The following is a 12,746-nucleotide window of genomic DNA, read 5'->3' on the forward strand; positions in this document are numbered from 1 at the left end:
ATATGATAGATGTATATAAAATCATGAGTGGTGTGGAGAGGGCGCATAAAGAAAAGTTATGTATTAGTTCCCTAAATAGAAGAACTAGAGGACACCAAATGAAATTAATGGGTAGCAGGTTTAAAACTAATAAAAGAAAGTTCTTCTTCACACAGCATGTAGTCAACCTGTGGAACTCCTTGCCAGAGGAGGCTGTGAGGGCTAGGACTATAACAGAGTTTAAAGAGAAGCTAGATAATTTTCTGGAGGTTAGGTCCATAAAAGGCTATTAGCCAGGGGATAGAAATGGTGTCCCTGGCCTCTGATTGTCAGAGGCTGGAGAGGGATGGCAGGAGACAAATTGCTTGATCATTGTCTTCGGTCCACTGTCGGCAGACAGGCTATTGGGCTAGATGGACCTTTGGTCTGACCCAGTACAGCCGTTATTACGTTCTCCTAGGTGCAATCCCAGTAACAATTAATAATAATTTTCTGTATTTTATATATGGAGAACTGAGGCAGAGAGAGATGAAGTGATTTGCCCAAGCACACACAGGACGTCTGTAGTAGAACTGGAGATTTATTTTAGTTTTCCTGAGTCTTAATTTTGTGTCTTTTTACTGTACAGCCAAGCTTCTGGTAGTTTTTCATAGTACCAGCTTTTACTGGAGAGCAGTGTATAGTGCTCTACCTTCTCCTGATTGCTAATTGTGAAGTTCCAAACATGTGCAGATGATAAAATCAATAAATATATTTATGAAAAAAATCTGTTTAATCAGCTTCTGCTATAAAATGGAATTCAACAAAGAACAATCTCTAGATTTTTTGAACCAGCTATAGTGCCTCATGTATTCGTTATGCATTAATGAAAAGGTATAGTCTGATAGGCTGTACTTGGTCAACCTTTGCCCAAGGTATAGTATGTATTTTTTTCCCCTCCAGACATGCATCAGGCTGCACAGTGATGAGAGATGATTCATCTTCTGAAAAAAGACTTTGAGATGAGCTGCTTTGTCACTTCTGATTACACTCTTTATTTTTACTTATTACACTCTTTATTTTTCTTCATTATTTTGCCTTCTTACTTCTACCATCCTCAACTTGCCATTGGGCCAGCCTTTGTGCCTAAGGAAGAATACTGGTCCTGAGTTAGTTATAGAAGTTGGGGGGAAGCAATTTCCAGGCCCATCTGACCTGGTATCAATGAGCATTCTAGAACTAGCCTTTCAGCTTGAAAAGCATAAAGCAACCAAACAACTAATTCTGGAAAACCAGGTTGTCAATCCAATCCCTTTTGCCACTTTAAGTATAAGGCACAGAATAAGGGTGTAAAATCAGAGATAGGGATACCATATGTGTATACAGTATAGATACAGAGAATTTGTAAAACAGAATGGCTTCCCATTGTGGGATGCTTTTTAGACTACCTAAATATGTAATAAATGAGGGGAGACAGAAGGTAGAACTGGGTAAATCCAGCATAGCTTTGTAATTTGAATAGTGCACTGACTTGGAAACACTGCAAGGGAACAGGAGACAAGCTGGGTAGAGAAAGGATGAAGTACAATCAGATCAGGAACAACTTTGCTCCTCAGCCAGCGACTGGTTCTATGGCACTGTGTTCAACCCATCTTGCAGTTACTTAAAGCACAGTTGACTACATATAGATACACAAGTCCAGTATTGCTGAGTTAACGTCCCTGGTAGTACTAATACTCAGACCCAATGTACTGAGCACGGTGTAGACACTCGTGTTCTATTTCCAGGTACTCTCTTGGGTCCTCATCCCTGTAATGTTTGAGGCTATGTCTACACTGCAAGCCAGGGGTGTAATACCCCTGCTTGAGCACATATGCTTGCACTAGCTTTTAGTAGTATAGTACAAGTATAAATAGCATCATATCTGCAATCTCACAAGTAGCAGTAGCAGAGGCATGGGTGAGGCATGTCAAGTACAACCCCTCCTGAAATTGGTGGGTATGTACAGGTACTTGGCATGGCTTGGCTGTGCCTCTGCTGCGGCTATCTATACCATCACAACTTAGCTGTTATTTATATTCATGCTATCTTAATGAGAGCTAGTGCTCGTGTGTGTACATGAGTGGGGGGACTCACACCTCTAGCTCATACTGTTATCTTATATATTTAGTATGTTACCAGGAAGCTCTACTCAAGTTTCTTTGTTTCTGTGACTGGTGGCTGCCCAATTTTATCCTAAAGATCCTATTACTTTTTTCTGAAATACCTGTATTGGGCAAATCTAACTATACATTTTAGAAATGTGCAAAACAATGGGATGTGCCCAGAATTAAATTTTTCTCATAAAATGGAAATGGAAGGGTGTGATAGGAGGGAGTTACACTGCATATGAGGTTTTTTTACAGCATGTTCAAGGCTTTTTCCATCTCTGTCCTTTCTGACTGTCCTGAACAGGGGATGCATCAATGGGCCAGAGATAAGGACCGGGACATCTGTAACTCTATTGGGGTGCAGCAGGGGTGGAGAAAGGGACAGCTATTTACTATATATTTCAAAAGTGTTTGTTTGTCCCCCAGATGGGGGACATGCATCTCCTCCCCCCGCTGTATGTTCACTGTAGCTGCAGCGACCATGCATGGGCATTTCTCATTTGGACCAAGCTACTGCAGTGAAAGAGGGTTGGGGTTGGGGTCAGGGTTGGGGTCGCCCTCTCTCCCGAGGCAGCCTGCATAGTGAAGCCCTCAGCCCCACCCCCCACCCCAAAGCAATGATTTAAATGAAGAAAAACAAAACTTTATTTGAGTTAAGGACCCAAGCAACACTGGTTAAATCTTCTAGTACAGTCATAAAGGGCAGAGATGGAAAAGGCCAGTGAGATAGAGTCCATTCCCTTGAATGTGCAGAATAAAATCTGCTTATAGGGTTGCATGTCTTAGAAAGCATGGGTCTGATATCAAGTGTGTATGTACACCATTTCTGCTGCATTGTCTACACAGTGATTGTTAAATATTACTGTTGTTTGCTCCCTGTTACAGGATAACCACACCCAGAGCTAAATAAATTTGGGCTAAGTTAATTAACCACAAACAGTCCATAAGATCATTTCTTTAACATACTGGTGCAAATTACTGAAGATCTAAGACTCATTCCATTGTTTAGCATATGTGTCCTGAGCGTCTCCTTCATTCCTCTCCTGGAAATGCATGGATGTCTCAAGTGTCTGTGATGCTTATTAGAAGTGAGTCAGTTACAGTTTCTGACCTCAGAACTATAGAGTCTAAATAACTATTTGCAAATACATATATACCCTTTTCCTCTGTCTCTAGCCAGGCAGGGTAGCGCTGTTTACAAGAAATTAAGATAATGTTTTTTGAAATGTTTTCTTTTTCCATTTATTCCGTTTTATGTTGTTTTATCCACATTTTTCCAGGAATATTTTTCACCTTCCGTTCACTTGGTCATTGACACCATTATTTAGATAAATCTTTTATCTTTCCGTTTTGTTTTTTCTTCATTGGAAAACTCATTTCTGTTGCATTTATGGCTTGATTATTCTCTTCTATTTAAAAAGAAGAAAACAATTTTCTGTTCTTAAAACCTATTAAGAATCTTTACTGTCATGATGATAGTTTTGTTTGCTGAAGCTCTTTTTAGTGTGCTTGGCTTTGATTGAAAGAGAACATCTATTTTAGATAGTCACCACCATGGTTGCAACTATTAAATAGCAGTTACCAACATTTACTTCAATGCACTAGCAGAGGAGAGGGAACTTTTCACAGAAGGAATTCGTGAGTGTAAAGAGAAAAAGCATAGTGCAGCTGGATGCTTGTAGGATAGGTCATAAAAATTATGATGCTTAGGGCATGCCTACACTAAACAATTAGTTGACTTAAGTTAGGTCAACCTACAAACAGCACACAATTGTTTGTTTCTATGCTGCCCTTCTCTTGATAGAGCACATCCTCTCCATAGGAACATAAGAATGGCCATACGGCGGTCAGTATCTTTTGTCAGTGGCCAATGTCAGATGCCCTAGAGGGAATGAACAGAACAGGGAATCATCAAGTGATCCATCCTCTGTCTCCCATTCTCAACTTCTGAAAAAACTGAGACTAGGGACACTATCGTCCATGAATTTATCTAGTTCTTTTCTGAACCATGTTAAAGTCCTGGTCTTCACAACATCTTCTGGCAAGGAGTCCCACAGGTTGACTGTGCGGTGTATGAAGAAATACTTCATTTTGTTTGTTTTAGACCTGCTATCTCTTAATTTTGTTTGGTGACCCCTTGTTCTTGTGTTTTGAGAACAAGTACATAACTTTTCCTTATTTTCTCTACAAGAGACTTGATTTTATAGACCTGTATTGTAGTCGTCTTCTCTTTTCTAAGATGAAAACTCCCAGTTTTATTAAATTCTCCTCATATGGCAGCTGTTTGATCCCCCTTAATCTTTTTTATTGCCATTTTCTGAACTTTTTCCAATGCCAAGATATATTTTTGAGACAAGCTGGTCACACCTGTATGCAGTATTCAAAATGTGGGCATCCTCTGGTTTTATATAGAGGTAATACTCTGTCTTACCCTCTACCCTTTTTTAAACGATTCCTAACATTCTGTTAGATTTTTAGACTACTGCTGCACATTGAGTGAATGTTTTGGTAGAACTCTGCACAATGACTCCAAGATCTCTCTCTTGAGTGATAGTAGCTAACGTAATCCTCATCATTTTGTGTATATAGTTGGCATTATGTTTTCCAATATGCATTACTTTGCATATATCAACATTAAAATTTGTTTGCCATTTTGTTGCCCAGTCACCTAGTTTTGTGAGAACCTTTTGAAGCTCTTCACAGTCTGCTTTGAACTGAATTATCTTGAGGAGTTTAGTATCATCTGCATATTTTGCCACTTCACTGTTTACCCCATTCTCCAGATGATTTAGGAATATGCTTAATAGAAGTGGTCACAGTACAGACCTCTGTGGGATGCCACTACCTCTCCATTCTGAAAACTGACCATTTATTCCTACCTTTTTGTTTTCTGTCTTTTAACAACCTCTCAATCCATGAGAGAAACTTCCCTCTTGTCCCATGACAACTTACTTTACTTAAGAGCCTTTGGTAAGGGACCTTGTTCTAAATGCATTATATCCACATGCTTGTTGACCCCCTCAAATAACTCTAGTAGATTAGTAAGGTGTGATTTCTCTTTGAAACCATGTTGACTTTATGGTTCATCTCTGACTTAATGTTTATCTCTGTGTCTAACAATTCTGTTCTTTACTACAGTTTCATTCACTGTGCCCAGTACTGAAGTTAGACTTACTGATGTGTAATTGCCAGGATCACCTCTTGAGCTGTTTTTGGAAATTGGTGTCAAATTCCCATCATTTGAGACAGAAAATGATGTAAAGGATAGGTTACAAACCATAGTTAGTAGTTCTGCAGTTTCACATTTGAGTTCTGTCAGAACTCATGGGTGAATGCCATCTGGTCCTAGTGACTTGTTACTGTTAAGTTTATCAATTTATTCCAAAACCTCCTCTAGTGACACCTTAATCAGGGACCATTCCTCACATTTGTCAGCTAAAAAGAATGGCTCAGGTTTGGAAACCTCCCTAATATTCTCAGCTGTGAAGACTGAAGCAAAATAATTTAGTTTCTCCACAGTGACCTTATTGTCCTTGAGTACTCCTTGAGCATCTCAATTGTCCAGGAGTGCGTGCACTGATTTTAGTAGGGCATCAGGGGAGGTGACTGCCTGAGCAGTCAGCCAGATCCCTGCCACTCTAAACTGACTCATGTATCGGTCTGCCCTTCTGCTCCAAGATGACGCCCAGGACCCCAGTGCCCAGGCTGGCTGTTCTGGTTGCTAACGGCAGCAACAGGCCATCTATGCGATTGCTGTGGTACCCTAAATACCTCTATCTAAGTCATAACTCTCTTTGTGGAGGAGGCATGATTAGGTTGGTGTACACATTGTAAGTACTTTCAGAGTTAGGTTGATGTAAGTTGCTGAATGTTAACTAGGGATGTTAAAGTGTAACAGACTAATCTAAGCTGATTGGTTAATGCTGTTGGCTAAACTCAGTTGGCTCCTGGGAGGAAGCTTTGCTGAAACAGGGTCCATAAAGCCTCCTCCCCAGGAGCTGGGCAGGCCACTCTCAGGGAGGAGGTTTTGCTGCCACTACTCCTGAGGAGCACCTGCTGGCCTGGCTCCCGGGAAGGAGGCGTCTATGTGGCAACCTCACTCCTGGGGAGGCTTCGCTGCAGGCTCTGCAATAGAAAGCTTATTTAAGCTGTATGCTGCAGAGCCCACAGCTTGTAACCCTGTAACCATTGAGATTTTCAGCAGTTACGTGGGTACCTATTTAACTGATTTTTAACATCCCTAATGTCAACTGAACTCTCTGGTGAGGCCAAGTGTTAGGTTTTGTGCTAGTTCTGCTTTCTAGTCCAGAGACTTTTTGAAGACCTGAAGGAGTATAAGAAGCATCCGTGAAGCTGAGTTTTAACCTTAAAAAGAAGCACATAGCTTTTCAGAGACATTTTTTAATATTTGTTTCATTGAGTTGATTAAGAATATGTGAATACTTTTCATATCTACTAGAAAGCATCTGTTTCAACCGAGGTGATCAGCCTGCCACCAAAGGAACTCCTTATTTTTTGTGGTGTTTGAAAACCTAATTGCAAAGAAGCACTCGGATACTCTTTAATTTCATGAGATTCCATAAGGGAATCCAAGGACATTTCAGATAATTTAGAATTAAGTGTATTATGCTGTTTTAATAAGCATGTTGGACAAATTAGCATTTTCATTCACCTCCCAATATTTGTCAAACTGTGATTGTGATTTGATTTTACCTGTCTCTAGGTACAGGTATTTGGATTGTATTCAGGAGAAGAATTTCATGAGACATTTGACTGCCCTATCAAAGTAAGTACATATCTAATTCTTAACAACTATTTTATTATTGTTCTTAATAAAATACAGGTCATACTGATTCTGTAGCTAAAAAATACTAGTTCTTTGCCCTAATGTTATTTTAAATCTCTCCAAGATAGTCATCTATAGCAGTCCAAAAGCTTTTGAACTGCTTAGCTCAGGGAAAAGCTGATCTGAATTTTGCATAGTGTGAGTGTTGAGCTTTTAAAATACAAAAATCAAAGTGTGTGTGTGGGGGGGGGGGGAATTCTCAAGTTTCAGTTATTTCCTTTCTTAACCTATCCCTTTCTTTGTCAATCTGTGATTATGAATTTTGATTCTTAAGTGTTAGGTCAATGTTTTTGAATTGATTAGAATCTTAAATCTACCCTGGGATGTAATCTTAGCTGTTGATGTCCCAGAAGTGATGCTCTCCATAGTGAGGGTAAACACCAGTTGGGCTCCTCTTATCACAGAGGAACTGGCTGTAATTAGAAGGCAGAAAGAGTTGAGTTGTTAGAAGAGCCAGGTGTGTGTTTTCTTAGCGGACAAGAGGGCAATTGTTTTGATGCAAGATTTTGTTTTATGGAAGAGAACTATAATAGCATTTATGGAAGAGAACTGTAATAGCACTTGATATGGTCATCAATGTTGCAATCTAACAAATACTTCAGCAATTATATTTTTTTCTCCCCCTTTAAATGCAGATTGTTGCTGTCCACCCTCAGTTTGTAAGATCCCACTGCAAACAGTTTGTAACAGGAGGAAAAAAGGTAATCTTACTTTAATATTGTAGATCTAACATATTCTCTTCCTTTTACATTTATAGATTCCTCTGTTAAAATAAATATATATGGATATAAAAATTGTATTACATGTATCTATTCGGAAAAGTAGAAAAAAGAATCTTTTTTTTTTTTTTTTTTTGTGCTTTCTCTTTAGCCAGTCTTCAACAAACAAACAAATAAGCCATGAAGTTAAGTCTTGGTGGGAGAAATGAGTCCCTTTTTGAAAATGTGGATGTTAATTATTTAAAAGACAGGACCAAGAAATAATAAAAGTAATTTTGTGTTCTGACAAAATGTTGATGAAAATAATTGGACTTCATGAGTCAATTTTGCTTCATGCTACCAACTCTTTGATGTAAAACCAGAATTTGTTTCATAGAGAGATCCTCTGTGGTATGTTTTTATTTTCTGGTGTTGTCCCTTTCCTGTAGGAATAAAAACAAGGTATGCCAAACTGGGTCATAGAACTTTTGTCCTTTAAGTCAGTCATGGCTTTTTTTATTTTTATGATTTAATGGAGGATGTAATCACTTGTGAGAGAATTTAGGACCCTTACTTGTAAACTTCTTTGGGTGTCAAAGATTGACTTTTTTTGTCCATTTATTTCCACAAGGCACTTGGTCTTTCTAAAGCTAATACTAACATGTTCCTTTCTTCACCTACCAAATAATGTAATTTGACCCCTAACATCATTGTCTATAAGTTCCAGAATTGATCCTATATCACTCAGTGTACATTTTAGGGTAAAATGGCGAGGGAAAAAAAAGATTAAAACAGTGCAACTTGAGATGATTTCTTAAAAAATCATGTAGCCATTTATTATGACCCTTTCTTTTGCATTAAAATTGAACATTTACTGTTGTAGATTCATCAAACTGAATGACCTGTGTTATGCTTATAAGAAGCACACAGGATCTTTTTCAGGGGGATAAGGCAACACGCCGCATTTATTGACAATATAACAAAGTAGAGTGCACATGAGCGTGCACACACACACACACACACGATGGAATAGTTACCAGTCTGTTACTCGGCCCAACCTCTTGGCCAGATAGGTCAGGTGCAAGGTAGGAGCCAGGTTCATGTCAGTCCGGACTGATGCCCCTCCTGGTCTTGATCTTAGAAGGACAGAACCCAAAGAATTATACAAGACACCCCGTCCTTTATAGGGCTTTCCTTTCATGCAAGTCTATGTATTTTGACTCGTCAGGCCTTTGTCAGTCATTCCGCATCACAATCAGTCTTCCTATGACATGTGCTTCTTGGGAAGAAGTTGTTCTCACAGTCATTTGACATCAGTATGCTGACGACCGACCCCTTGGGGGTGTTGTCTTTCTGCCAAAAGTTGTGATTGGTTTCCTATCAAGGGGTGCTTGCCTCTAGCTTCAGGGTTCGTCAGTCTGCCCAGGTAGTCTGCGTCTTCAGTATGCTTTGGTTGTTGTTTTATGCTTCTGAGTCTCCAGCCCCTCCTCTGACCATTTGAGCATGCAGTGGACTTCACACTTATCTCTCCTAAAACATTCTCTCTCTCATTCAGAGAAACAGTACATTTACAGAATTGCAGCATGGAACAAAGGAGTACTTCCAAGTCACTTTTAACAAAGTTACAAACATTCAACATTAAACGTCCTTCTATCTACTAGAAGGCCTTACTAACACTAACATCACTATGTATTACAATATTCCATCTCTTCACTTTAACATGTTAACATCAAACCGAGTTGGAGTTAAGTTAACAAAGCTGCCTGGCCCTGTGTGAGGCCTACATCTTGTATTTAAGTTTAATCCAATCCTTTTGCTATAACATACATTTATTACAACTGACTTATTAGTTACAAAATTCCATTCCAGAGCTACAACTGGATCTTCCCTTCTAGGTGACACACAACTCCTAGTTCTACTAATAATCACTTTTTCTTCAGCAGTTCAGTTTATTACTACTATTCCTGTTCCATGCAGATGAGCCTGGCTCCCCACAGAGGGCATTGCAGCTTGGCACATGGGGTCACAGCAGGTTTTACCTGGCTATCTCTAAAAGCCAAGTTCAGGTGGTCGGTGCTGCAGCCCTGTGCACTCTTATCACAACACCCTAGCAGAGTGCCAGACCGAACCCAACAGGGCAAGCATGAGGTGGGCTTGGCCTGCATTCTTCTCCTCCCCTGCCACCTCCGAGGCCATCCTCCATCCTGAGCCTATAAATCATTTAGAACCTTCACGTGCTCTACTGCTAGTTCACAACTAGCCATTTAGGAATCACTGCTTCAGATAATGCATATCAGTGGATATCTGTCCCAACAACAAAGTTGTCAAGCTTTTGAGTGGCAGTAATGGTGAAGAGAAACTGGGAATTCATAGACTGAGGAAGCTGTCGGGTGGTAAAATAACTTGGATTCACCCGATGCTGAATGGGGGAAAAAAACAGCATCAGGGCCCTTTAACTCATCTCTTTAGTTATCTTTGATTACTTGACAGGTTGTTTTGTATTCTGCCCTCTGGGAGATGGTATACTGATTCCTAATGCATGCCCATTTCCCCTCTCCATTTTTTTTGCTGAGAGAGAAATTTCCTGAAGAATTTTTTTTTTAACTGACATGTTAGCACACTATTTTTAATCTTCTAATAAAATGTAGCCCTAGAAATGTTAATATTTTATATTAATTTTGTAAACCTGTAATTAAGCTTAATTTTTTGCAAATCCTACACAAACCTGGAATGATCTCTGAACAGACAGGCCCCTACACAACTGGATCTTAACCTGTGGCAGATTTGGGTAGAATAGAGAGGGCATGCAATATTAAAATAAACTTTCTTTTACCTCCTTCCCCCCCTTTCATCCCCCGAAAAACCAACCAACCAACCCCTACCTTTCAAATTTGAAGAAAACTGTTTTAATGTGACCAACTGTGACGCTACTTGTTTGATTAGTATATAGGAATAATAATTTTGAAAAACATGACCTGTCCCCATCCATCACTGCAGGATTTTAACTCTAGTGCCTATTAGTAGATGCTAACATTTTTAATTCTTTCACTCTGATATTGAAGGAGAACTTTCACTGGAGTATTCCCCCGTGATTCTTTCTCGTCTAGTTAGTATACACTGGCTTTTAAGGATTAGATTTACAGATAAAAATGTTGATAAATGTTATTTTCACCACAGACGTGAGCTGAAAAATGTCCATAGACAGTTGAAATTTAGGGTTCTCCAGCATAAAGTTTCTTACTTTGCATATTAGAATTTGATTTATTGCTATATACCTGTACTTTGAATATTTTTGACTTACAATGTGGATAGTTTGTTATAAAGTTTTAACTTTTTTGAATGTCAGGGTCTACTGTTTTATATAATCCCCTACCCATTGACTGAAACCTCATAATTTCCTTCAACTGTGAAAATTTAAATAGACGAACACGAAAAAAATGCTTAAAACACATATTGCACAGCTGTGAAATTTAAATGGATAACAATACAAATATGCCTAATAACATTAATATTATAAAAATTTAATTCTGCCAAGCTTGATTATTCATACAGTCACTTCAAGAAGAGTAAAGGATGTTTACAGTTAGAACAGACATGTATGAGCATTCAATCTTAAGGCGTCTGCATGCAAATGTGTCCAAGCCAGATTTCTTTTTCCCATAATCCTGTTCGTGGGGCAGAGCGTGTTTGTGGCCCATGACACAATTTGTTTACTGTTGCCCATGCACAGGGTTGCCAGATTCTGTTGTTTTTTGTCTGTATAGTTTTTTTTTTTTCTTACTGGTGTTACAAAAATGACACACTTAAAGCAAGGGTATGTGAAGTGAGGTGCATGCTGCTTGCACACAACATTGTAAAAGCCAGGTGCTCCCTCTGCATCCAGTCAAAGTGCAGCTACAGTTCAATCAGTACATCCTGCAGATTCTACGTACACAAGCACAGTTATGTCTTGGGTTATGATAATCTTGAGGCCTACGAAGATAGAGGGCCACTCATGCAGTCCACTTGCTAAAGTTAGGTTGTCCCTCACTGTTTTCAGCTCTGTTCTGAATGTAAGAAATCTGCCAGTCAGTGAGCCTCACGCCTGCTCCTTTAATCGTCTGCAGAAGTAGAGGTAGGGGGAGTTAAGACAAGGACTAAGAAATGGAAGGACATTGGATTTTCACATATCCTAATGAAGGCAGTTTGATATCTTGGCACCTAACTGTCGTATGCATGGATTCAGACTCTACTCCATCTCTTAGCGATTTGGTGACGTCTCTGTTTTGGTGATAAGATACTGTTCTAGGTCTTGGTTAACACACAAACAGCAGAAGAAATCGGACTTTTCAACTTTTTCTAAGCAGAAAGAGACCATCTTTGAGTGCTAAGTTCCTGATTGAGTCATACAAGGAGGTTGACACCAAAGTCTTCACAAAGTGCATGTCAGCAATTGTTGTGCATCTCAGGTCTGTTGATCACCACCAAGGTAAGGTCTAAGACCTTCTCTTTTCTGTGCAGAGATCTGACTTCATAGGTGTAGTTCTCAATTGGCACAGTGAGACTGTATGTATTTAACTGAGGCCAGCTTTCAGGTGATAGTCAACTGTAGGGTCTTCAAGTGTTATCCTGCTAGAACAGCAAGAAATTGTGAGAGACGTCTAGGCGCCTTTTGAGTATGTGATTTCAGCATGCAAAACCTTACCTCCAAGTCAAGGCCAGGTAGTTCAAGTTGATCATCTTGTGGCCATGCCAGTAAGTGTGGTGATGTTGCTGGATGGATGTCTTGGACATGCCAAAGTAAACAACAGGGTTCCCTTCGTCCCATCTACTTGGCCTGTCAGTTTTCTTCTCCCCATCAGAGATTGTACTGTACAGTACTCGTGGTAGTACAACACTGTCACTGTGTTCCATTTGAAAAAGCAGGGAGGTGCCAAATCAAAACCCTTTGTCAAGAAGCATTGAACCATTGGACTTTCTGCATCAAGAATACAATTATACTTGCTTCTTAGATGTCCAAAACGGTCTGGCAGATTATCTCAGTAGAACATTTGGCAGAGATCATGGGGAATGCCAGAAATAGACCTGCTCACCTCCTGAGAGAACAGGTTGCCT

General features: G+C 39.5%; 1 protein-coding gene across 2 annotated transcripts in view; it reads left to right on the forward strand.

Moving 5' to 3' along the window:
• Positions 1 to 12,746, forward strand: part of VPS41 (VPS41 subunit of HOPS complex) — a 154,460-nt gene that overhangs the window by 58,001 nt on the left and 83,713 nt on the right. For both annotated transcript variants that reach the window (XM_006124074.5, XM_025185171.3), the window contains exons 6-7: positions 6,832 to 6,894; positions 7,590 to 7,655. In XM_006124074.5, the coding sequence (XP_006124136.1) occupies positions 6,832 to 6,894; positions 7,590 to 7,655 (129 nt within the window). The remainder of the gene's footprint in view (positions 1 to 6,831; positions 6,895 to 7,589; positions 7,656 to 12,746) is intronic.

This window comes from Pelodiscus sinensis, chromosome 2, assembly GCF_052426305.1.
Source record: "Pelodiscus sinensis isolate ZL-2025 chromosome 2, ASM5242630v1, whole genome shotgun sequence".
Classification (NCBI taxonomy): Eukaryota; Metazoa; Chordata; order Testudines; family Trionychidae; genus Pelodiscus; species Pelodiscus sinensis.